This window comes from Mesoplodon mirus (assembly GCF_964341445.2).
Source record: "Mesoplodon mirus genome assembly, chromosome: 1".
Classification (NCBI taxonomy): domain Eukaryota; kingdom Metazoa; phylum Chordata; class Mammalia; order Artiodactyla; family Ziphiidae; genus Mesoplodon; species Mesoplodon mirus.
Window position 1 is genome coordinate 35,528,729 of NC_138976.1, and position 26,327 is coordinate 35,555,055.

The following is a 26,327-nucleotide window of genomic DNA, read 5'->3' on the forward strand; positions in this document are numbered from 1 at the left end:
TGCTTGTTTGGTAGGAAAACCACAGAACTGATGCTTATTCTTCTTACAGCATCCAGTCAGGTAGTACATGGTGTCAGTTTGTCCCATTACAGGGGCAGATGTTAACTTTTTTCACATGATGCTAATTTTGATTGCTTGATTGAGGGCTTCTGTATAATAGTTACTTTTTCCCTTTGTAATTAACAAATACTTTGTGGTGAGATGCTTTGGTACCACGTAATCTTTATCCCACTCCTCTTCAGACTTTAAATCTACCTACCTACCTATCTATGTATCTATCTATCTATCTATCTGTCTATGACAGATGGTCTCATGGATTCCTATTATACTTAGTGGGTTATAATCCATTTCTATTGTTATTTTTATCCTTAATTGTTCAAATATGGTTCACAGGAGCCCTTTCAGGCTAACTTCAGTGTCCTTTTGACATGTCCCCATTTTTCTTTGGGCACATCTTTACTTTCTGGTGCCACAAGATGTTCCAATCTCATCTTATACTTTCCTAACCCTGAAATCAGCCTTTTCAACAAAGAGCACTAGTTCCTTTTAGTGGAGAATGGTATTTAGAAACCAAAGTCTGAGTGTTTGATGTGCTCATTGCTGTTGGATAGGCACTGCTCTCCGGCACTCTCAGTGGTCAGAATTAGAGAATATATACACATTCTATCTATCTGTCAGTTGGTTGATTGATTAATCAATCTATCTACCTACCTATCTTGAAAACCATGAGCTCACCCTGATACCTTTCATTCTACTCTGACACCACTGGGTTCATTTTCTCTCTTTCCATGTTTGTAACCTCCTCCTTGACAACAAGGTACCTGGCTCCTATTATCCTCAATATATTTATTATTTGATCAAACCCCTCCCCCCTTATGGAACCAATCTACTATTTTCCTCACCAAACATGGGTTCAGGTGTCACTTTCTGGGTGGCAACTGCTGTTTCCTGTCACCAACACTGTCTTCCCCCAGCTTGGGCTGCAACATCCTGTGCTGGGTCACCCGTGTCCCTTCCCACCCTGCTCTGGCTCCAGCACACCACTCTGGGCCACTGGGGTTCCTCCCACCCTCCCTGCAGACACTCATCTTGTTCAGCCCCACCTAATAGCTTTTGGACTAAATTATTCAGGAAGGAAAGGGAAGGGAGCAGGAAGAGGGAGAGCATGGTGAATTTCTTGATTTCTTTTTTTTTTTTTTTTTTTTTGGTGGTACGCGGGCCTCTCACTATTGTGGCCTCTCCTGTTGCGGAGCACAGGCTCCGGACGCGCCCGCTCAGCGGCCATGGCTCACGGGCCCAGCCGCTCCGCGGCATGTGGGATCTTCCCAGACCGGGGCACAAACCCGTGTCCCCTGCATTGGCAGGCGGACTCTCAACCACTGCGCCACCAGGGAAGCCCCTCTTGATATGTTTTTAAATGCCTTCAGGTCATGGAGCAATGGCCAGCTGAGTGTTTGAGGCAAAGAAAACTTTCAGAAGAGGCTCTTTGTCTATGCTTAACAGTGACTGGCTGGCTTTTCCCAAAGATCCTTACTTGTCCACTTCACTTTAAAGTCTTGTTGTGGGCTGGCTTGGCACAGAGATGCCAGCTGGGCTTTCTATATGGTATCCTAAAAAAAGTTTTGGTACCACTTGAATTCAGCCCAGTGTGGGGAGCCTGCTTCACAAGTAAGTGACTGTAAAGGGCCTGCATAGGAACCTGCAGCCTCACTGGTGGAGTAAGTTTCTGCAGGCATCTCAGCAACTCCTGCTCACATGGCAGGCAGATTCCATGGCTCTCTTATCAGTTACAGCTGGCTCCACTTACCTAGCCCTCCCTTTATATTATTTCATTATAGAACCTTCTCTACACTGAATATGCTCAGTGGTATTTTCAGTTTTCTTCACTCCATCTCTAATTAAACCCCTTACCATATTGCTCCATACTTTACTTCTAGCACACAAACAAAAATTAAGACATCTCCACACTTTCCTCTAGTTCCCTGACCTGCTGTGGTCCGTCAGGCTTCCCGCCAGGATTAAAACAGGACAGAGTCCTAATGTCTGCCTTCAGCATCCCAGTAGCCCCATACCGATTTCCCCCGTACTTCCTCCTATGCTAATGCTGATCTCCTCCTCCATATCCCATCCCCATAGGCTTGATTTCTGCTCCTTTGGTAAGATGGTAGTTCATCCATGCAAGTCTGCACCCTGCTTGGGTCTGGTTGTCACATTGGCCACAGTCATGATAGATAACGTGTATGCAGCTCATTTCTTCACATTTACCTCCAGAACATTGAAAGTAGGTGGCAGGGCTTCCCAGAATTACAACCTGGATTGAAAGAAACTGAATGCAAAAGGTAATTTTTTTCTATCCATGCCTGGAAACGTTTAGAGTAATGCTTAGCCAGCCAGCTTCCAAGTTCGTGATCAGGAAGGAGGCTGACACATCACTCTTAGCAGCCAAACCGGACCTTTCATGGCCAGGGTCAGAACAGCTGGCTCCAACTCTGGTTTTGTGAATGGAGATGTTGCTGAGTTCCTGCTGTACTACTCCCCATTTCATGCCAGTAGAGGTGACTCAGCTGGGTCATTGCATGACACAGAGTGACAATTTGATATTAGGTGATGAAAAATATAATTTTTAACATCTCCTCTGGTAGAAATTATGCTGGTGACATGTTGGAATCCTGAAATCTTAAGGCAAGTAAAATCCACTGAGAAGCCAAGATGTGATAAGGAAAGAGAAGTGCTTTCCAACCATTTCCCAGGTGTTGAAAAGATGCTTGTTTTTTGCTTTTGGTTCCCTTGCCTTTCGAGATGGAAGATGATGCGATTTCTATTTTTAAAAGGATGTAATCATTTTCAAAGACCGATTATTAGGAAAAATTATATGGAAATTGAATCTTGTTGGTTCTTGCATGACTTTTAACAGAAGAAGGTCCACTTAAATAGGGTTTGTGTGGCATTTGTTCATACAGAAGTGAACAAGGCAGATAAAGTCCCCGCCCTCAGGGAACTTATAGTTCAGTAACAGAAACATCAAACAAAGGTGGCAGTTTCATAACAGAGAAGCGTGGAGACCTGTGGAAGAACAAAGCAAGGAAGACCGCCTCACTGGGGGGATAAGGAAAGTCTTCCTTTCTTGGGAAACTGTCATCTAAGCTTTGAATTGAAGGAGTTGGGTTGGGTTCAGGGTGTGGGGGAGATTGTTCCAGTTAGAAGGAAGGGCACCTACAGAGGAAGAGAACTTGACATGTTTGAGGTGCCTAAATAAAGTTAGGGTGGGTTAAAGGAAGAGATTTAAAACAAAACAAAAGAAAGTTGATTTGGAGCCAGACAGTGAAGAGCTATGTACATCATGTCAAAGGTTTTAGGTTTTAGACTTTATCCTGTGGTCAGTGGGAAGCCAGTGAGGATTTTCCAATTATCTCCACAAATCTCCAAGCTGTCCTGCCTTCATCCATGAATTGATCAATTAAAAGTCTTCCTGCTTTCCTGAGTCCATCCCACCGGCTTTTTTTCTATGTACGTCTAAAGGCCGGCTGCCATCTTGACGAGTGCCCTGGCTTATGGGAGAGGCTCCCAAGAATGAACACATGTGGGCCTTCTCTTGATGGTACTTAGAAGTAGAGAATAAAGGAAGCACTTAGGCAGGTGCACAAGTCTGATTTGAAGGTGTAACCCACGCACTTTTGTAAAACGCCCTTGAGGAATGAGTTTGGGAGGAAAACCCAAACATTTTACCGAAGTTACAATTTAGACCTGTTAAAATGTCTTTTCATAGGAGGGGTATCAGCAGACAGTTCTCTCTTTAGTGCCTGTGTCTATTATTAGATATCCTGGTTTCACTTCCAAGTTCTAGGCAGGCCGGAGAAACCCAGCTAGTTAGGTGATGATTCGCTTAGGTTTTGGAACTAGTTTGCGTTTTCATGCCAGGTGTCAAGTTGATTTACCAAGTCAGACAATTTGCCCAGTGGGACATTCTGGAGAGCGGTCAAGGAAAGGATGTGGATATTGAGTCCCATAACCTGTCTGTTTAGGTCTTTTAATATGTGGAAAGATATGTTAGTTATACATCTTATAAAAATAAGATTTCCAAGGTGCTTTGACTTCTGTTGTCAGTTTGAATTAATTGCACATGTGATGTTCATTACATTATTATAAAGCTTATTGACTGGGTCTTTTTTCTTTTCCCTTCGTTATCTCCCAATATCACAAAGAAAACTCCTAGATAGAAAAAAAATGTTTATATCAAAACAATATTCAGGCAGCAGAGTTTGGTGCCTTTTTTTTTTTTTTTTTTTTTTTTTGCGGTACGCAGGCCTCTCACTGTTGTGGCCTGTGGCCTCTCCCGTTGCGGAGCACAGGCTCCGGACACACAGGCTCAGCGGCCATGGCTCACGGGCCTAGCCGCTCCGTGGCATGTGGGATCTTCCCAGACCGGGTCACGAACCCGTGTCCCCTGCATCGGCAGGCGGACTCTCAACCACTGCGCCACCAGGGAAACCCAGAGCTTGGTGCCTTTGTTCCATGCTGAATTAGAGCTGAATGAGGCCAAGTCTCACTTGAGATGCCCTCAGTCCTCCACAGCAGAAGACCTTGGTGTTGGTGACTGACGGAAGGATTCCCTCCCAGGCCCAGGTAAGAGAGAGCTCTTCTTCAGGAGTGTACAGTGTTTCCCTTCACTGCAGGCAGGTACAAATTATGTATCTTATAGGGGCACAGCTGGCTGTGTGATGGTTCTAAAGCTGAACGTGGAGTATCCTACAGATGATTATGTATACCGCCAAGTTCCTTGAACATTCTCTGGTGACCGAAGTATAATCACAGTAGCTGCAACTCACCAAGACCTTAAAGCCCAGTACTATAATTCACACATAGTTTTCTCTTTTCTCATTTTCTCGTGTAACCCTCCCAACAGCTATCTAGGATAGAATCCAAGTTACCCAAACTCTTGAGACCAGATATATTCCACATTTTTCTGATTTTAGAAAGGCCATAAAGTGTCCATACCATTATTTAGAAAAGCAATGCAATGCATGTACTATTTATTGAACACACCCAGTGGAGTCTGGGGCTGCACCTGTCATCAAATTCAATTTCTGCTGTGAAACTTAGAGTTTGTTCTATTAAGTGGGATCAATAAAGACCAAGAAGAACCTCATGCTGGGTCACCTCGGGTTTTGCTGCCAAATCAGTTATGATAAAACTTAGTTTTAATGGTTCCTCTGTGCTTTCAGAACTTAATTTCAGTGCTCCAAACTACAACAGTCAAATTGCTGGTGCTGTCCAAAGATCTGGGCAGATGTCGAGAGACTAGCATCGTCCATGTCAGCCATCTAGTCTGGCTGCTTTTGTGAATTCTTTCTGAAAGTTCATGCCCCAGGAGGAAGCTCAGTCATTCACTCTGGAGACCGGCTCATTGCCTGAAAGCGTTGAAAGGACTGGGAGCTCAAGCAAGGAATCCATTTCTTAATTTGAGGATGCGCGGGGATAAGTGTTCACTCCACTACCTGACCAGGTTTGGCGGAGTAGGGCCAACGCTGGCCAGATTCATTTACTGGTGGTCATTGAACACCATGTCTACTCTCTGCTGGTCTCCTTTGCTCTTTAAGATTGTTCCTTCTGCCTTGGATCAGAAACTCCCTGTATTTTTATTTAGCTGAACCCAGCGAATATGTTCATTTTTAAAAACACATGCCAGGGCTTCCCTGGTGGCGCAGTTGTTGAGAGTCCGCCTGCCGATGCAGGGGACGCAGGTTCGTGCCCCGGTCCAGGAAGATCCCACATGCCGCAGAGCGGCTGGGCCCGTGAGCCATGGCTGCTGAGCCTGCGTGTCCGGAGCCTGTGCTCCACAACGGGAGAGGCCACAACAGTGAGAGGCCCGCGTACCGCAAAAAAAAACAAAAAAAAAACACATGTCATTTGGGAAGGAATTGGTAAGAAAAGGTTAGGTCGAAGTAGGGTTCAGCAAGGGGTGAAGGGTGAAGGTGTTCAGTGAGGTCAGAACTTCTCAAGTTACAGAATTCAAAGTTCTTTTTGGACATTTTTGCCTTCAGTGGTTTGAAGAGGGCAACTGTCATGGTCAAACCCATCACCTTCACTCCTGAGAAGATACAGACTGTGGTCTTTCTTCGGTGACAAGCCTATGGTCATGGCTTCTGGGACGTAGAACTTTGGAGAAGAACAACACTTCCTACCGTTCCGTTTTGTAACAGCTTCTGCTGTCACTGCTGATGATGCTGGGTCTTCTGGTACACACAGTGTCTGGGTTGTCCCTTGCTTTGCTGGGGACATCACATGGTGGCCTGGTTACTTGCCCTGGACCGATGCCTGGCTACCCCACGCTCCAAGTTAGGAGAGCTGCTTCCAAAAATTCAGACTCAACTGCACAACTGTGTGAACCTACATACAAAGAAACATGCAGTCTTGAGCTGAGAACGAAAAGATGATCAAAGGACCTAATTCTTGTAAGATCCCTGCTGTATGCCTGGTAAGAAATGTGAGCTAATCTAAACCAGACCTGGGAGCAGGATGGCCCCCGTGACTGCTGGAGTTTAGGGCAGGATATGACAGTCTCTTACTAACCATGGCAACTTGCTGTGAGCTTCTCTAGGGAGGTTGGTGTTTCAGAGCCATTTCATCTTTGTAAATAAGCTACTTGCTACTTACGGGGTGGAGGACTAGGGTTGGTGGTGGGCAGAGGGTGCAGGACAGGCCATTAGAGCACCAAAGAATACATTCATGTTACATGTAATGGTATTTTATTTCTCATGACCTTGAATGTAAAGGTCAAAGTTTCCCCAAAAGTTGTATGCATCTGACATCACAGGTATTCTCAGTCTCTCTGTCTTTATTTCTCATTACTCAAATATAAATTCATACCAAAGCTGGTCAAAGCGAATTAAACATGTGCTTAAATGTGACAGTCAATTTTCTGGATTCATATCTAAAGTTCGAATCCTGACTCCACTGCTTGTTACCTGTGTAACTAACTTACTTCACCTCTCTAAACCTCAGTTTCTTCATCAGTAAAACGGGAATAAAATAGTACCAACCTCATCAGTAAGTTAGTACAGTCAGTGCCTGGTGCACAAAAGGCTTCCAATAAGAGTTGTTGTTATTGCAGGTTTTAAAAAAATTAATTAATTTTTGGCTGCATTGGGTCTTTGTTGCTGTGCACGGGCTTTCTCTAAGTTGCGGCAAGTGGGGCCTACTCTTCCTTGCGGTGCATGGGCTTCTCATTGCAGTGGCTTCTCTTTGTTGCGGAGCACGGGCTCTAGGCGTGCGGGCTTCAGTAGTTGTGGCACGAGGGCTCAGTAGTTGTGCCTCACAGGCTGTAGAGCACAGGCTTAGTAGTTGTGGTGCACGGGCTTAGTTGCTCCACAGCATGTGGGATCTTCCCAGACCAGGGCTAGAACCTGTGTCCCCTGCATTAGCAGGCAGATTCTTAACCACTGCGCCACCAGGGAAGTCCCGTTATTGCAGTTTTTGTTCTAAGAAAAGACCTAGTACTTATGAGTTATTGTTCTGCAGCTACCGGAACCCTGATGTAAATGACACAACATGCTTTATAAAATTGCTTTCTAGTCCTAGCTGAGATTGATTCATAGTTACTTCTTTAGAAGTAAAGTTTCTCAAATAAAATCAGAGTTCAAGAATTAGCTTTCAGTAGTCAGCTGTGATTCCAAAAAACAAAGGCCATTATGAAGCATGTTGGGTGACAGTGAAATTACAAATTACCATGAAAGTATTTTCTTTTTTGGGGAGGGGGTGATAATATTCATAGAGCTAAGCTCACTGTGTTGGTAGAAATGTGTTTAACCTAAAGATCTTGGCGGGGCAATTGCTACTTAACCATGATTTTTATCCTTACTGTTTTAATTAAATTTTTTTCTTTTTTTGGTCTTAAACTAAGCTTCCCCTGCAGATGCAAAATGCTTTCCTTCTCCAGTTTTCATTTTCCAGTTCTGTTCAGAGGAATGATCCAATATTGACAACTCATCCAACATCCCACTGTACCTAGAAGTAATAATATTTGGAAGTTTCTCAGACTTGTGTCACCAGGCAGGGGTATTTCTCATTTCTCAGCTAGGCTTATAATCTGAAGATTCGTATCATTGCATTCTCCCACCCCTGGGGCCTTCAAAGGAGGAGATGAAAGGACCAGGGGCTAGCTCTTCGTGTGTGGGTGATAGCTGGAACCGTACAAGCCCATGGACTCTGGATCTGACAGGCAGGATATTCCCTTGTACTGGGAGGAAATGGAATTTAAAATGCAAGTGTGAGCTCCTTTTTTTCTGGTGATCTGAGAGTCATTTAGATGTTTGCAAGCTCACCCCAAGGCTCCGTGAAGAAAGGAGATCATTGAAGGAGGCTTGGGCCAAAGCATGTTATCTGGTGGGCGTCTTTGTTCGGTGTGGTTTTTAAATAGGAGTGGGTGATGGCTTTTTCCTTTCTTTTGAGAAATGTAGAAACAAAGGATCTTTGATTTTTAAGACGTCAGACGCCATGTGTATAGAATATAATAATCACCAAAATCCTAATGTTTGACCAAAATAGTTTTCTTAACTTTGGGAATCCACCCTCTTGGCTTTTTAGAAGTTAGTCCTCTTCTTATAGAGGGAGGGTGTGGGCTGTCATGGATGGCAGCAGCTGTGTACTGAGGACATGCAGCCCTAGCTCTAGTTCCCTTGGGTGGGAGGAATTGCAGGTTTTTCTCTCTGCCCCCATCAACACAGGGAAATCCATCTTGTTTGGAGAATCCAGAAACGCAGTCAAGGCGTGGCTTTTTCTCTCTGGACAAGGCATGGCTTAACTACTTAAAATAAACCAACAGGAAACACAAATTCATGTTTCCTAGTTTTTTCTTCCACTAATCATGGGAGACAGCATTTACTAATTTGGAGTGAAATTCTGCTTCCCCCACTCTTCTCCTTAGTCTTCCTGTGAGAGTCACCAGTGAATGTGACCATTGCTTCTCTAAGGAAGTGTCAGCTCAGTAGCTCCCCTGGGCCTGTGTGTGCTGCCTGGTGAGACAGAAAGCCTTCTGGATCTGCCTGGTCCATGAAGGTTAAAGCCCCAGCTTTATCTGCTTTTATTAGCATGTGCGGTAATACTTAAAAGAAAAAAATTCTAGTTTTATAATTTAAAATTAATTCATGCTTATTGTAGAAAAAAACTTGGAAAATAAAGAATAAAGCTAAAAGGCAAAGTGATTCATAATCCTAACTACTCCCTGCCTAGTTTTTCTCATGCACACATGTGCCTGGAAGATAACATTGGGTCTACATGTGTATTAGTTTCCTATTGCTGCTGTAACAAATCACCACAAATATAGTGGCTTAAAACAACACAAATTTATTATCTTATAGTTCTCGAGGTCAGAAATCTGAAATGTGTCGGCTATGGACTGAATTGTGTCCCCTCCCAAATTCAGTATGTTGTTGAACGCCTAACCCCCAATGTGATGGTATTTGGAGACGAGGCCTTTGGGAGATAGTAAGGGTTAGATGAGGTCATGAGAGTGGGGCCCTCATGATGGGATTAGTGCCCTTATAAGAAAAGGCACCAGAGACCTCATTCTCTCTCTGTGATGTGTGGATACAGCAGGAAGGTAGCCATCTGCATGATAGGAAGAAAACTCTCACCAGAACCTGACCATGCTGGTACCCATGCTGATCTCACACTTCCAGCCTCCAGAACTGTGAGAAAATAATTTCTGTTGTTTAAGCCACCCAATCCATGGTATTTTGTTATGACAGTTCAAACAGACTAAAACAGTGTCCTTCTATGCTAAAATCAAGATATTGGCAGGGCTGTGTTTCTTCTAGAGGCTCTTGGGGAGAATCCATTTCCCTCCCTTTTCCAGTTCTAGAGGCCATCTACGTTCCTTGGCTTGTGGCCCCTTCCTCCATATCCAAAGCCAACAGTATAGTATCTTCAAATCTCTCTCACTGTCTCTCTCTCTCTCTCTGACCCTCCTGCATCTCTTTTATGAGGACCCTTGTGATTACATCAAGCCCAACTGGATAATCTTGGATAGTGTTCCCATCTCACAGTCTTTAACTTAATCACACCCGCAAAGTCCTTTTGCCATGTAAGGTAAATAATCACAGGTTTGAGGGATTAGGGTTTGGACATCTTTGTGGAAGCCATTATTCTGCCAACCACAAGACTGTTCATCTTATCCTGACTAAGTTTTACCATGTGTCATGTGTGCACTTTTGTTTTCTTTTACACAGCTAATAAGTAGTGAGTTAGGATTTGAACCCAAGCAGTCCAACTCTGGAGCCTGCACTCCTGAACCCCTGCAGTATTTCTGCTTTTGTAACCTGCTTTTTCTCTTAATGTATTTTGAATATTTTCCCATGTCCAAAACTATTCCTCTAAATTTGAGAGACTAAAACATGACTTATAATGGCTAAATAATACTCCATCATCTGAATAAGCCATAACTAATTTAACCATTCCTATAGTCAGATGCCTTTGTTGTTTCCACATATGTAATTATAAGCAAACAAATGAACAGTGGTGAAAGTTCTTGTACATAAGCTTTGTGCCCATACTTATTAGTTGAACTTGTGCCCATACGTTAGTAGTTAGTGGTTAACTAGTATACACTAGAGAATAGTATTTTCCAAACTGTCTTCCTCGAGATATTAATAGGGATTCTATGAAATGAGGTTCTGTGGTTCAATAAATTTGAGAAACGCTGCACCCCCATTCCTAAACTAGAGATTCACAGTCATATTGGCACTAAAACCTTAGAGAAGTCCCCTGGTAAGGAAATCTATCTCGTTTTATCATTAAAGCTTTCTTTAGTCGAGTGTTTCTCAAACTTATTTGACCAATGACCTTTTGACCGTTTGCAGCGTTGAGTAGTATTCTTACAAAGCTAAGGTAATAGGACGTGATTTTAGGAACACGGCTTTGGAATCATCCCAGCCAAGTGAAGCTGCTTATTCTCAAACATCTTTAAATGCTTAAGTCTAAAATTACCCTAGGTGGAATAGTTTGGACAGAATCATCTGTATGAAGTAAACTCGAGGATGTTTTCTACCGTCCACTCTGAATTCCAGTCTAGCTTTCTTCTGTTGGTTCCTATGTCAGTTAAGCTCACGTTGCCCCTGCTCCCTGCTCTGTAAATGTCAGGGACTGGGCCTTGGCCAAGACCAACACAGGTCTGCCTTGAGGTCTGCATGACACTTACTGTTCATGTTGTTTCTGGGATCCTTCAAGAGAGCTATTTTGTAGAGTGTTCAGCCCAGGTGAGAAACTAGAAAGCAGGATGTTTATCATTGAAAACAGAGGCCATTTTCAGCTACCGTCAGCTATTCAGTCATTCACCAGCTGAATAGACTTATATGAGAACAAGTTTTGATGGGACAAATGGGAATGGGACCTGGGGGTACTGGGGAAGTGCTGGATGCACGCCAATGAACACCAAAGATAACCATCATTGTTTGGGGATTCTAATGAGATTTGTCCTCGGGGCCAAGGAATTTCAAAGTGCTTTCCAAGGCCATAAAGGATGAGACAGACTTCCCAAGCTTTGCATCACATTTATGTCATGATCCCCAAGGCCCAAACAGTGGTGGTGTCTGCAGTGTCTATTACTGGTGGAAGAGCACGAGAAGTTTTTTCACCATCCTAATCAAAGGGAAAACTTGATTAGGCTGCAAGCTAGGTCCCTCTCCAGCTTTTTGATGGCCTGTGTGATTCCTAAGATTGCGTGAGAATTCCAGTCATGGTTGGAACCATACTGGAGGCAGAATGCTTGGAGATCACGGTAGAGAAGCCCAGCCAAGCCGACTTCCCCAGATGTCAACCAGCCCAGGAGTCCGGGGTTGGGGCTCCCTTTCTCTGGAGACCTGTGACAGCTTCTCCTGAGGCTCTGATGTGGCCTTGGTTATCTGAACCCTTCTGTTCTCTCCAAGACCTCTCAGCCACCTCTTTGGAAGACACTGCTCCAGACCCGCTAAGCTAGTCTTTGGTTCCTGCTACTCATGTGACCTCTAGTGGCTGTAACCGGCAAAACTTGCTCCGGGGATGGGTTTAATTTTGCTGGCATACTAAGAAATGAGCAGGAAATGTCCACTTCTTTATAGTAACTTTTCACCCTCTTTACGATTCTCTTTCAGCACACACCCAATTATATAATTTAGCAACAGTCAACACAATTTGGGTTCCAGACCTGACTCTGATTGTTACCAATGTAATTTGGATTGATGTTAAAGCATCTGAGCCTCCATGGTCTAAATTGTTCAGAGATGTCATGACATTCACCCTGACTACATCCCAGGGTGGTTGTAAGGATCAAATGACATGAAGCCTATCAATGAAATGCCATATAAATGTGTTTGTTATTACTCCAAAGCCATCGCGTCTGTGGTTCTGTAGACCAAGATTGTTTTATTTCATGTGCTTTGGTGAAGACATTTAAACACTTGCCTCAGATTCTGTATTGGGAATTCTGTCCCAATCCACAAGCATTTAATAAGTGGCTGCTCTGTATATTTCATGATGGACTTGCTGATTCATTCAACAGCCTGAACTCCTGCCTTGTGGGATTCAGCATTGACCAGGACAGACGAGGTCCTCCACTAATGGAGTTTACATTCAAATGAGTTAGGGGGATTCATAGCCGATTGAAATGGTCCCTACCTTCAGGTGACTTTACAGCTTTATTGAGAAGAAAAGCTTGAACAACCAGATTGATACAGTCAGTATGTGAAAAAGCTTTCCCAGAAGTATAAACAAAGTATTATGAGGCAGGGGTGGTATAGGTGAAAGGGTGAAGTTAGAGGCAGTGAATGTGGACTATGCTTTCTAGAAGTTTAATGCTGGAGGATTGGCTGGTGGGAGATGATTTGGACACTTGAAAGGTCAATTAGAAGGTGACCAACCTGGTCATGGAGTATCTATTTCTAGTTTTAGAAGAGTTGTGAAATTTTTATGCAGAATTTCCCATGAAATTGCTCATTCTTACTCCATAGACATATTATTCTTTGAGATTCCAAATAAATACTAACTAGACTCATTGGATGCTTGCCATTCTAAATATTAACTTTATAAATATTAATTTAGTTCTTGTACCAACCGTATGAGGTAGGTACTTCTATCAACATACCAATTTTACAGATTAGGAAACTGAGATAGAAAGACTTCAGAAAAAAGGCAAATAACTTGCCCCAAGGGTATTTGGCTGCTAACTAGTGAACTCCAACCCAAGCAGGCTGGCTCTAGAACTGCATGCTCACCACTGTGCTGTATTGTTTCTCAAAGCTTCATTTTAAAAGTCAATCAGGGGCTTCCCTGGTGGCGCAGTGGTTAAGAATCCACCTGCCAATGCAGGGGACACAGGTTCGAGCCCTGGTCTGGGAAGATCCCACATGCCGCGGAGCAACTCAGCCCGTGCGCCACAACTACTGAGCCTGTGCTCTAGAGCCCCTGCTCTGCAACGAGAAGCCACCGCATTGAGAAGCCCAGGCACACCTCAACGAAGAGTTAGCCCCTGCTCACCGCAACTAGAGAAAGCCCATGTGTAGCAATGAAGACCCAATGCAACCAATAAATAAGTAAATAAATAAAAGTTAAAAATAAAATAAAAGTCAATCAGAATTTTTAGAGATACATACTACGTATTCAGGGGTAATATTGCCTGAGGTCTGAGATTGCTTTAAATATTTTAGTACAGGAGGGTGGGAGGAAGGCAGGCAGGCAGGATAGATGGAACAAGGGTGGTAAAATCTTGATAAATGTTTAGTATAGTTGATGGGTCCATAGGTGTCATGATAGCGTTCCCTAATTTCCATAATAAAAAATAGAAACCGTTTCTAGAGAATTTGAAGATTGAAGACCTTAAAATATTTGTACCCTTACTGTTAATATCAAATGACTTTTTATCAATGATCTGGGTAATTGAGGTCAAAGCAATGAGTTTCACTAAGTTAACTCATATAATGGTGGGTCTACAGATGGAGTGTCTGTGTATTAAAAACCACTTCCCCACCTAACTGCCAAATGTGCTGGCCATATACTTTTTTTTTTTAATCAATAAAGGTTGATCTTCTTGCCAAATGTATTTGATAGAATAGCAAAATGTTTGAGTTAGAATGGACTTCCAAGACAACTTCTCCCCAAATTCTCATTTTCTAGCTAGGGAAGTTGAAACTTGGAGAACTTAAGTGATCAGCTCAAGATTAAAGGGGGAACATTACATGATTGTCTACAGCCAACCTCATGGCTGGTTCTTGGAAGAGCAGAAATTAAAACTCGGGCTTCCTGAACTCCAGGGAGCTTCCCAACTCTCATCAAAGGACCTATGCCCAGTAAAGTCCTATAGCCAACCACACAGAGACATGGACTCCAGGCTTCACTTGTGATTCCAGCTCCGTCAGGCAGTCTGGGTGGGAGTGAGGCAAAGAAAGATGAGCTGCCTTCATCTTGGGTCTGGAGGAGGTCAAATGGGTCTTTAACCTCCCCTAGTGGTTTCTGAACTTTTGTGCTTGAAATATCCATTTATTTTGTGTGTTTTCTCCACATTCCTTGTTTGCAGACCCTAGCTGTGTCTCCCACAAGGGGCATGGTTGGAAAAATCATGACTGTTGCACATGAAGGTACTTCTCAGAGGTGCGTTCAGGGCTCTGGCAATATAACCCACTCCTTCATGGGCCAGAAGGCATTTCCCAAGAGGGTGGGATGCAGGCGGTCTTAGTGACAGTGCCTGGCATCACCACACCACCATGACTGGGGACCCAGTCTTCTCATTCTGAGAATACCTGCATGGCATCTCAAAAACTAAAACCTCACCTTTCCCAAGTCTGACACACCCCTTTTCTACAACATTGAAGCTGCTGTTGTTGGCATTCATTCCTTAAGATCCAGGATCTCAAACCTAAATGCTTTCAGGACCGTGGCAGGTAAGGTAAAGAATGAAGCTGGCCAGTGTAAGACTGGAGTGACCTGGGAAGAACAGCTTAGTTCTCATTCAGAGGTTTTACAACATGTGTCGTCCATACAAAAAACCCAGGCTGGTCATCTGACCATTGGTGACCTCTGATAGAGAAGAAAGAGGGAAGGAAACCAGGAGACCTGGATACCATCGCCAGCTCCTGGTGGCCCAGCACAGCCTTCCCTTTGTCGAGCCTAAAGTTTTCCTTATCTGTAAGAAATGGGTCTTTAAGGTTCAAAGCCACCGCCACCTCTGACAGTCTGATTGTATGATCTGTGATAGAATACTTGTCCCCAAAACAGCTGGAGCCGGCATCTGTCTGTCTGTTTGTCCGTTTGTCTGTCTGTCTGGCTGGCATATATCTGCAAAGTGCCTGAGAGCCCTCTTTGGTCTGACTGACTTTAAAACCGGTTTCCTTGAGGTCTTTGTTGGATGGGTTTGTGACATTAATCCTTAAGCACATTGATCCCTGCAATAAAATGACCTGCACTTAACCATCATTCTGGTACCACTCGGTATGTCAGAGGTTGCTTTTTTGCCAGTGTTCTTCTCTTCTTTTCGAAAGCAGTCGTGACCAGACAAGCTTAGAAAGGGTGTTCTCTTCGTGTTGTTTCAGGGAAAATAGAGAAAGTCCAACCTCCTCCATCCCCCACACCTGAAGGTCCCAGCTTGCAGCCTGACTTAGCCCCCGAAGAGGCTGCCGGATCACAGCGGCCCAAGAATCTGATGCAGACCCTCATGGAAGACTATGAGACACACAAATCTAAAAGGCGCGAGAGAATGGATGATAGTAGTGTAAGTTTCTCCTCCTTTCCTCTTTCCCGTGTCCGAGGGTGAATTTCAGTACGGCGTACGGTACTCCGGTTCAGGCATGGATGTGTGTGCAGTTGTCTGGCCAGCACTGTGGTTCCAGCACCAATTTTCAAATGTGTGGTTTAACATGCCTGCAGCTGGGTTGGGGGGTTTGCCTTGTTCTCAGAAACCTTGATCATGCAAAGAGTGGGTCTTTTTGCTGCCAAGTTCTAGTTTGAGTCTACTGGTACGGCTAGTGCGTGAGGTGTGGGGTGTGTGTGTAGAAAGACACCATGCAGGGGCAATGCGGGAGGAAGGACACAAGCTCCCTGAAATCACCCGCAGGCACCGGGGAGCTGATCTCAGCCATCGCTCGCCTGTTCTGTAGAGATGTTATTTCTCTAGAGAACTATGACGATGCTATTCTCTCAGTGTCTGCTCTGGGCGATCCCTGTAAATGGTACACAGTGCTCGGAAGACAGTATGTTTTGGGCTGTTACCAAGCCAGTGGGTACAGTCTGGCAGGAGAGAGCCATTTAAAATGACAGTTAAAAACCGCATAGTTACCCTCAACCCCGAGACCTTTGCACGTGACATTCCCACCAACCACAAAGGAAGTCATCTGCTCTGTGGTTTCTTTCTCCGGTAAGTGGCTTAAGAACCAGTGCTGCCCACAGCCTGCACAGCCAGGAGCCTGGGGATCAGCCTCAGGGGTCCGTGCCAACCTCATTGGAATCCGTTAGCATTTATTGAGGTAACTCCCTCCTCCCCCCAAATAGCTTGGTTTGGTTGAGGATACTCCCCAGTTGACCCAGGACTGTCCTGGTTTATGCCTGTTGTCCTGGAGTAATTATTAATAGCATCTCCTTTTCCTCTTAAAAGTGCCCCAGTTTGGATGCTAAATTATTTGGTCACCTTAAACTTGGAACGCGCTGGGGCTCACAGCAGGAATTCCATGCTGATTCACTGCCTCTCATATCCAAGTTGGCTGAATTAAAGGTTTTCTGGAGTTGAAGCCAGATACCAAACACTTAGTGGTAAAGAAAGCAAGGAAACACGCCTATGGCAGCTGAATGACCCACTTGGTGTGTCTCAGCCTCCTCTCACTTGGGTTTGAGGCCTAAATTGCTTGGAATACTGGCCCAGCTCCTCTGTTGGGCTGGAATATTTCTGGGCTGTGCCCTGTATTGTACAGCGGGATGGGCCTGGCCCTTGATGGCTGCTGCTGAGGTTTCAACTGCTGGGGCTCCTTCTCTGAGCCTGTAGGACCTTTTCTGTCCACGAAGTCACTTTATCTGGCTCTTCTTTTCAGCCCTTTTTAGGTATTTTCTGGAGTCTGTGACCACCTTGAAGCTTAGGGCTATAAGGGGCTTTTCTTCAGTGGTTCCACACCATACATCAGCAGCTTTGGTGGAAGTTAGCCGGGAGGTGTAGATGGGGAAGAACCAATGGACCACTTTGCCTGTGACCCAGCTGAGTGATTTGGAAGCACACTCTCTGTGTCTCTTGTGCATGCCTTTTGTGTTGAAGTGCAGGTGTTAGGGGAAAACACCATACCCAGAAGTGAAGTTACTAATTTCATAGGCAGAGGCTGACACACTGACACTCAGGCAGCCACCTGGCAAACGTCAACCAGGTTGGAGTTCCCCTTTTCATGAAGGAAGCTGCTTAGAATCAGCCTTTTAACATACTGATTGCCCTTCACTTACACAGTGAAGCGATAGCCTCCTGTCTCTATTTTTCTCAAGTAAATTAACATTTCGGGTAAGAAAGAAACCTGCTAACTAATCAAGCTGTTAATATCCCCAGATCTCAAATTCAAGGCCAAGTGTTTTGCACTGTTGTTGAGATTACAAGAGAACCAAGTCTGTTGCTGTTGAAAATTCTTAGGAACAGAAAAAAAAATCTATCCAACCCACTATATCCTCTTTTAAGAGACCCAAATCTGGAAAAAACAACCCCCCCCCCAAAAAAACATACTTCAATTGTTTCTAAAGCAAATATATGCTCATCAGTGAGACTTCATTTCAGAGCCGCCTGTTAACCTGTTTTAGTTCTTTTGATTCAGGGGAGTGTGTCGTCATCCATCACTGGAGAATATGTTGAAGTTCTTCTCTTTTCCTAGTTGATCTGTGGCCCCTTCTTTAATGGTCTCTCATACCGGAAGGATAGTCCTAGGGGGCAGCTGGATGGCTTGAAGCTTGAGTTGTGTAACTGGCTTCCCTGCTCCAGAGGCTGGTAGTTCTGTTCTCCTGGCTTCATCCACATACACTGTCCTCAGGGCAAGTTGTGGCATTCTTAGATCCTCCACCCTGTATGCACCTCACTTGGCTCACCTGGGTCCAGTGTCACCCGGCACTTCCACCTGCCAATTTTCCTTCCAAAAAGTCAGTTGGCAGCATTTAGGAGTCCCTCACGCATGATCAGGACCTAACCACGTGTTCACCCACAGGAAGCAGCAAGCTGTTTCCGAATTGAATGAGAAGCATTCTTATTTGCTGTACTTCCCAAGGAGAAGGTAGACTTAAAAACAAAGTGGGGTAATTGGAATGTATGCATAGTGATACGCTGGGTTCAATGATGTCAGTGAGCGTGAAGGAGAGAAAGAGAAAGAGAGGGAAGGCAAATGAAGCTGTGCCCGCAGTTTCCATGAGTAGCTTTCACCAACCTATCTGGGAAAAAAAAACTCATCCTCACCATCAGAAGAGGTACAGCATCCCTCCGCCCCAGAGCAGCGATGGTGTCTGGAGTCCTGTCCCCAGTTCAGGACCCTTCCACTTTCCCACTTGATAAAATACCACCTGCAGGACAGGAAGGAGGCCTCTGGCTCACGGGATCCCTGCCAGGGGGTGGGGTGGGGACAACCGTGCAGTATTTAGTGTATCTTTTTCATGTTCTTAGCTGGCCTCTCTCCTGCAGGAAGCCCAGTGAGGGCTCAGAGAATGATGGAAGATGGAACATTAAGTCATGAATCTCTCTCTGGGAATATCTGCCCAGGAGTCACTATAGTAGTCATATGAAGTCACCTGTGGATGTTTTGCTTCCTTTTGCAGTTGGTGACAAAGTCAATGACAAGGAACCGGAAAAAGCCCCTTTTCTGAAAAGGTTACCCCCAAACGGCCATCCTCGTTCCCAGCTCAGGCCTTGAGCAGGATAACCCTTGAGTAGCGACAGTCTTCATCCGCTGGGGCTGGCTTCCTTGTTCTGCAGGGTGTGGTCACTGATGAGTGTCTCCATGCTCAAGGCTGAGCCAGGCTCCACCTCTTAAGGGACCCCTTGGCTAACCTGGGGGTAGGAGGATTGCTAACCTGCACCCACATGCCTTACCCTGGGCTGTTTCCCAGCCTATACAGGGCCTTTGTGAGAATTAGCAAAAGGCACCCTTTTTCAAAACTCTGTGGATGCAGTCCTGCACCAGCTACACGGTTGGTGAGGGGAGTCGGGGGTCTGAGCTTCAACCCCATCCATCCCCCCAGGCTGGTGTTTTTGTGCAACACACACGCTGCCCACCCAGATGCAACCGTCCTGCTCTTAGTGTAGGTTTCTTTTATCTGGAAATGTTATCTTAAGTGGAAATGTCCCCTTATCTGGACCTGATACCATCTCTGGTCAGTCATGGAACTCATAATGGCCTGATGAATCATAGTTTCCTGTAGGGTTTCTTGGTACCTTGCAAAGGAAGGATACTGAGGCAACACTTTTTCTGGCCGGTTTTCCCCCCCAACCTGACCTGAGCCTCAGAAGACAATGAGTTCTTGAGTCAGTGGTGCTCTTGAACTTATTTGGTAGATTTGCTTTCCCTTTCTCAGTTGAGGGGGTGCTGGGCTGAGTCCAGATTACAGCCTCCTGGACACTGAGCCCCATCCTTCCTCCTAGCACAGAATCTAGGTGGGTTTTTCCTGTGTTCTCTTTCTTCCTCTTTTGTCCCCAGAATAGTTACTGAGAGGGCTTTCAGCCTTCCCTGCCTGTCTTGGAATAAAAGAAGGCCTCTTTGATTCCTGGGTTAAGTCCAAGCTGGGGGCTGGCAGTCACTGCTTTTCCAAGAATTCCTGGCACACACTTCCTTCTAGACCAGGACACCCTTTGGGAGTTCTAGCCAAACTCTCACTGGGTGGGTGGAGGAAGCCTGTCTGGCTCCAGTGCCCACCCCCGCCACCACAGGGAAGCTCAGCCAACATCAGTGATGCTTTGTGCCCCCAGCTCTCGGGTTCTCACACATGCCCTGGGAACGTGCAAAGGAGAGGAGCACCCCGCACCCCATATTTATCAGCCCCTGGTCATCAGTCTGATCATTACAGAGCTGTGGTTTTTTTGTTTGTTTGTTTGTTTGTTTTGTTTTTTTTGCGGTACGCGGGCCTCTCACTGTTGCGGCCTCTCCCGTTCTGGAGCACAGGCTCCGGACGCGCAGGCTCAGCGGCCATGGCTCACGGGCCCAGCCGCTCCGCGGCATGTGGGATCTTCCCGGACCGGGGCACGAACCCGTGTCCCCTGCATCGGCAGGCAGACTCTCAACCACTGCGCCACCAGGGAAGCCCCAGAGCTGTGATTTTTAACTGCAGTACTTAAGAAGCAGTCAGTGATCACAGACATACGATCCCTCCTATCCAGTCCAATGGGCTATTTGGCATGGTCGCCATGCCAGAAACCAGTCAGTGCGTCTAAAGTCGTGCAGTGTAAATGCAAGGTCATGACCACTATCCTGGAGGGGGCTGTCCAAAGTCAGTCCTTCTAACTCATTACCCACAGCCGGGACATGTTTTCTCTGAGCTTTTCTTGTAGTGACTTTTAGTTTCCTTTATAGGAACTAAAGGATCATTTTAGTTCCTACTTAATCACTCCACTTTCAGGAACTTATTTAGGTCCCGCAAGGTAGTGACGAGGGAGGCTGCTTGGTCTCCCTTGGCAGTGCCATCCTTAGATCAGCTTCGGAGAATCTGCCTCTGCAAACCTCGCATTCAAGCCATCCCCTGTCTGTGGTTAGGGTCTTCTTTTCATGGGACAACAGACTACAAGACTACTTTGGGGTTCAGAGACGCCTACAGGTAGGGGAAGCGCTGTTTGTCCACAGATGGCAATAGATTCTAACAAATCCAAAATGACCCTTAAGGATCTTGCTGGTGGACAGCTGGTTGCATACAACCCCGGGGGGAAAGAATCTTGTTAATTCAAAGCACAGAAGATGGAAGCAACAAATCTTGAATTAACAAAGTATGGCTTATCTGATATTTTTATGGAGGAATAATAGGGTATCTACTTGCTGCAAAAGATACAGACTTTTAAATAAACGAATATCAGATGAAGCAAGTCTTGGTGTGGGTGTGTCCTGGTCTCCTGATGTTACTTCCCCTCTTGTGTCCCCTCCCCCCTCACCGGTGTGGTGCCAGTTCCCAGCTGGGGGGTGTTTTGTGAGTGTGTCTCTGCCATGTACTAACCCTGGTTTTTCCCTCTCTGCCAGTACACCTCTAAGTTACTGTCTTGCAAGGTGACTTCTGAGGTACTTTTCCACTTGTTTGTCTTGGTCTTCTTGCATGCCTGACCCAGGTGCATGATGTCGTGGTTTGCCATTTCCTCATGGGTTTTTCTCCCTGCCTTTTCTGAATGGGGTGATTGCCTTGAAATGTTAGTGTCCATGCAACAGTGGTACACTCGGCTGTGCTTTGCTGTGCTGTGCTCTGGGTTGGAGAAGATTCTGTCCTGCTCATGGATCTGGAAGATGTTTGGACTAGAGGGTACGACCAATGGGCTATTTGGATTTTTGTTTGTTTGTTTCTCCAGGCGCTGATAGCAAATCTACTCTGGTCTGATTAGAAAACCATGCAGCTCAAGAGGACTGAGCTGTTGGTTGGGATCAGTCATTTGTTTACCTTAACACAAACCCAGAGAGCTCCATGCCATCACTTTAGGATAACTTATTCCTACTGTGAACTAACGCAGTTCCCCCCCACCCCCCATCTTTAAACCTGTATTTTTGGTTTGGAAGCTTCTTTAAGCATTGAATTTCCCCCAAGCCTCCTCCTTTCCCCTACAACTTCCCTTTACACAGATTTCACAAACCTGTGCTATGAAAAAGCACAATATTTTTTATTTTTTCCACATATATATTGACTTATTTATATGCTATGAGAAAGCATACTGGCTTTTATATTTTTTATTTCTAGAGCATTGTATTATTTTTATTTTAAAAGAATTATTGTAAATATACAGAATTGTAGAGAATCATTTATTCATTCACCAGGTTGACAATTTATCGAGATCCTACTACACATCAGGCACTTTCTGGGTTCTGAGAAGACAGCAGTCACCTGAACAATGTCCCTGATGCCATGGAGCTGGCATGCCAATGTGTCAAGGATGTGGCAAAGTAAAATAATAAAGCCCCCTAGCCAGCTTTGTGCATTCTTACCATTTCATAATATTTGCTTAATATTTTAAAAAGAAATTAATATTGCAAATACCATTCAAGCCCTCTTGTTACTTCTCCCAGCTCCCATTTCTTTCCCTCTTGAGAGGGAATTTTTCTGGAGTTTGGTGTTGATTGTTTCCATGCATGTTTTTATCCTTGTACTACGTATGTCTATGTACATAAATTATATCTAATGGTTTTGCATGTTTTAGAACTTTCTATAAATATATCATATTGTAGTATCCTGTACTCTTTATTCTGTCTGCATCATTTTTAGATGTGTCCATGTTGATACTTATGGCTCTAGTTCACTCATTATAATTGCCGTATATAGTATTCCATTGAATGAATACATATCTATTTATTCATTCTTCTAGTGATGGAAATGTAGGTTGTATCTTTTCTTTGCCATTACAAACAATGAGTCAATGAATGTTATTTTACACAGCTCTTTGTGTGACCTATGGAAGAAAGTCTCTAAATATATCTAGGGGTAAAAGTACTGGTTATAGGGCTTACACATCCTCACATTCACTACCTATTGCAAACTACTCTTCAAACTGGGTGTGCTAACCTGTAGCACAATATATATTTTCCATCTCCATATTTAGCAAAATAATTATGGTTAACTGTAGACGTGAGCTGATGATTATCAGTAGTTTTGTTTCACAAAGTGTAAAATGAATATTGAAAATATAATTACATGGACCTTCCTCAGTGTCTAATTGTGGTTCTCAGCGAGGAAATGCTGGTTTAAGAATTAGACCCTAAGCCCACATCCCCTTGAAGTCAACGTAAGATTGATGCAAATCTGGTCACATACATCCAAGGAAGATAAGACTGGGCCCCGTCTGCCTTCAGGGGAAGATATGAGGGATAAAATATTAATATAAATGTTATTTAACATATCTGTCTTCTGTTTTATATCCCAGAATAAAATTATCTAGGTTGATTGCTGCTCAAACTGAAGTGATTCACTTGAATTCCCTAAGCACTGGAGAGGAAAATTAATACTAGAGGATTGTTCAAAGAGAATTGATTTTCTTTTTCTCCCACCAGACCTAAATCTGAATTAATTTGTGAAAACGATAAAACCTTAAATTAGGTCTTTCTATTATTTTTGTTTTATGTTTTTCTCTCTCCATTCCTATGGAGAGTATTTATTGCCCTTTCTGATGCTTCTTCCTCCGTACTCCCCCCAGCCACTGAGCAGCTGTGGAACATGCTGGCCCAGAGCATCGTCTCTGCACCCAGAGTTCTGGGTTCAAATGTTAGCTCTTCTTCCTACTAACTGATGTTAGTCAGATTATTTTAAACCTCTCTGTGCTTCAGCTTCTTCATATGTGAAATTCATAGTATGAATCCCATAGAACAGTAGCGAGGATTAAAACCCGTAGCTGGTTCATGATACCTGTGATGTAAGTGTTTACTATTACCAGAGCCCCAGAGGCAAGTGCTTTTTTTAACCCAGAAAGGAAAGGAATGGACTTTAGGAAATAAAGTTAATATGTAGAAATCTAGAACAAAAGTTCTAGATTTGCTAGAGCTTTATTCACACACACACACACTCACTCACACACACAGTACTCTGAATTAATTGTGGAATAAATGCTTATTCACATACCTCCCCCAAGGGCTTGGCTTTTTTTTTTTTTTTTTTTTTGCGGTACGCGGGCCTCTCACTGTTGCAGCCTCTCCCGTTGCGGAGCACAGGCTCCGGACGCACAGGCTCAGCGGCCATGGCTCACGGGCCCAGCTGCTCCACGGCATGTGGGATCCTCCCGGACTGGGGCACGAACCCGTGTCCCCGGCATCGGCAGGCGGACTCTCAACCACTGCACCACCAGGGAAGCCCAGGGCTTGGCTTTGTGAATCTTCAAAAGGTCAGTTGGAGGAGGGCAGAGACTGTTCTGTTCTGAACATGAAGCACTGTGCCCGACACTTGGTAGGAACCCAATAAATAGCTATAAGATGGATGCATAGATGGATTGAAATGGGTTCCCAAAGAACAGAGTAAATTAATTTTTTTCAAGATGATTGAGAATTAAAATAGGGCCCAAATATAAGACAAGGGACATCTGAAATTGATGGGGACTATTTTTTTCAGAACCTTAGATTTATTTTTAGCTCTTATGTAAACCTTTCAGTTTGTATGTACAGTCTGCAAGGCAAACATATGACTGTTTTACACAATGTAGAGCTCCTTGTCAAAACGTCTTATGTTTGAATACCACTTGATTGCTTATAAAGCCCTTTCACATGAAGAGAGAAATACGTAGTTATTGTTTAAGAATTTGCTATGCCCTGGAAACTTTGGTAAATTCTTTGCCTCATTTATTCCTCAGACCACCTCGGTACTATGGTTTTTATTATTCCCTTTTTACATATAAGGAAACTGAGGCACAGGGTAATAAACTTCCCCAGGGTCACGTAGTTACTAGGATTTAAACTTAGACCTGCCTGGACTTCAGAGGCTGCATTGCTTCCTGAGAGAGCCTGTGAAATAGGGCAGGTGTTGTGTCCGTTTTACAGATAAAGGAAGTTGAGACTCAAGATGCCATGAACGACAGCACATGTTCCAGGCACAGAGCTGGAAACAAAGCTCAGGGCTTTCAGTTCCAGTTCCTCACTGCCTTCCAGTACCATGTTACCAGGCCTTGACCAGAAGATTCCACTGTTTAACTCTACCAGACTTGGAAACATGCTTTCCTCCTACTGACTTCTTATTCTTAGATGTTGACTAGGTGACCATGATATGTTTACACACCAACACTTTAGGGCATGGCTTACGTGCTTCCTGCTGAACATTCCTTCGGGAGACATGACTGAGTTGTGTCCTACACATCCGGTCAAAGCCGTCCCTGCTAGGAGGACTGGGGAAGCCTTCCTGGAGGAAAGACACTGCAGCTCTGTGAAGTCCATGCATTTGTCAGAGGTGCAGAGAAGCAAGTTGAGATGCCCTGCTCCCTGCCCAGACCTTTAATCTGACCAGAATTTGCTTATGTCTGGGCTCCCATCACTGCCGGTAAACCTGCCTCTCCTTGCTTCTCTGGAGTTGCCAGCATCTCTGTCCCTTGCCAGAATGATTGTTCTCAGAATAAGCAAAGACTTCATCGCCTATTGGTTGGATAACCAACTAGTGTTGGCTCTGCTAGACTTTAAATTCAGAAACTGCACATCCTAAGCTAATGCCACAGTCATTTAACTGATTGGCATGCAGGGGCTTGCTTTTGGTGCCGTATCATGAAATTGAGCCATTTCTCCTGCATTGGCAACCTAAATGTCATTCATCTGGATGTCATCTGGACCAAACTCAAGCTGGAGCAGACTGGCAAAGGATCCCCCCTGGGGTCCACAGACTCTTCTGGGGAGCCGGAGGGAGGGTGGCCTCACCCCGATGGTGGTGAGCCTGTTTGTCCTTGATGTTGTCACCTTTCTCTTCCTTTACTAGCACCTGTGGCCCTGAAGTTACATCAAAATGCTCAGATTCCATTTTTTAGTGGCCTGAGAAGCTCTTTTTCTTTTCACTTAATTCCTCTTTCAAGCGTAATTATACCAAAGTAGATTTTTGTGGTATAAATATGATCACAGCTTATGTAGGTCCACAAAGCTTCGTGGAATGAATTCACACTGGTTCAGTTGTTTGGAATTACTTTCCCATCTGCTTGTTTATGAAGAGACCAAGACTGTCCATAGCTGTGCTGTCCAGTATGGTAGTCACTATTTCCATGAGGCTATTGAAATTAAAATTAATTAAAATCAGATATATAGTTTCTCAGCCACACTAGCCATATTTCAAATGCTCAATAGCCATGTGTGACTTGTGGCTGCCATATTGAATAGCGCAGATACAGATCACTGCCATCAGACTGCGCTGATCTATAGCATGTAGCGATCCACTTCGTTATCTAAAAACTTGATGCAGTCAGGTCTAGTTCAATGAAACTTGCAGAACATTTCAGGAAAATTAAATCTCTCTATACTGAAAACAATGTGTCAAATAGCAAGTGAACTTTGGCTCTGAGGTGAATGCTACCCAGAACCTGCCACCTTGCCACCTTTACTTTCACATCTCTCCTACCTCCCAGCCGTACCAGATGCTTTACCACTTTCCCCCTCATTAGATGCTGTTGAGAGAGGGAAAGGAGGAAGGAAACAGAGAAGTTGGTTTGTGTTCATAATGAACAATTGTGA

General features: G+C 44.5%; 1 protein-coding gene across 11 annotated transcripts in view; it reads left to right on the top strand.

The window, feature by feature from the left end:
• Positions 1-26,327, top strand: part of PALM2AKAP2 (PALM2 and AKAP2 fusion) — a 628,408-nt gene that overhangs the window by 598,161 nt on the left and 3,920 nt on the right. For 10 of the 11 annotated variants that reach the window (XM_082627559.1, XM_082627558.1, XM_082627560.1 and 7 more), the window contains one exon: positions 15,555-15,733. The exons of the other annotated variant lie outside the window; for it this stretch is intronic. In XM_082627559.1, coding sequence (XP_082483685.1) covers positions 15,555-15,733 — 179 coding nt within the window. The remainder of the gene's footprint in view (positions 1-15,554; positions 15,734-26,327) is intronic. 11 annotated transcript variants of the gene reach the window in all.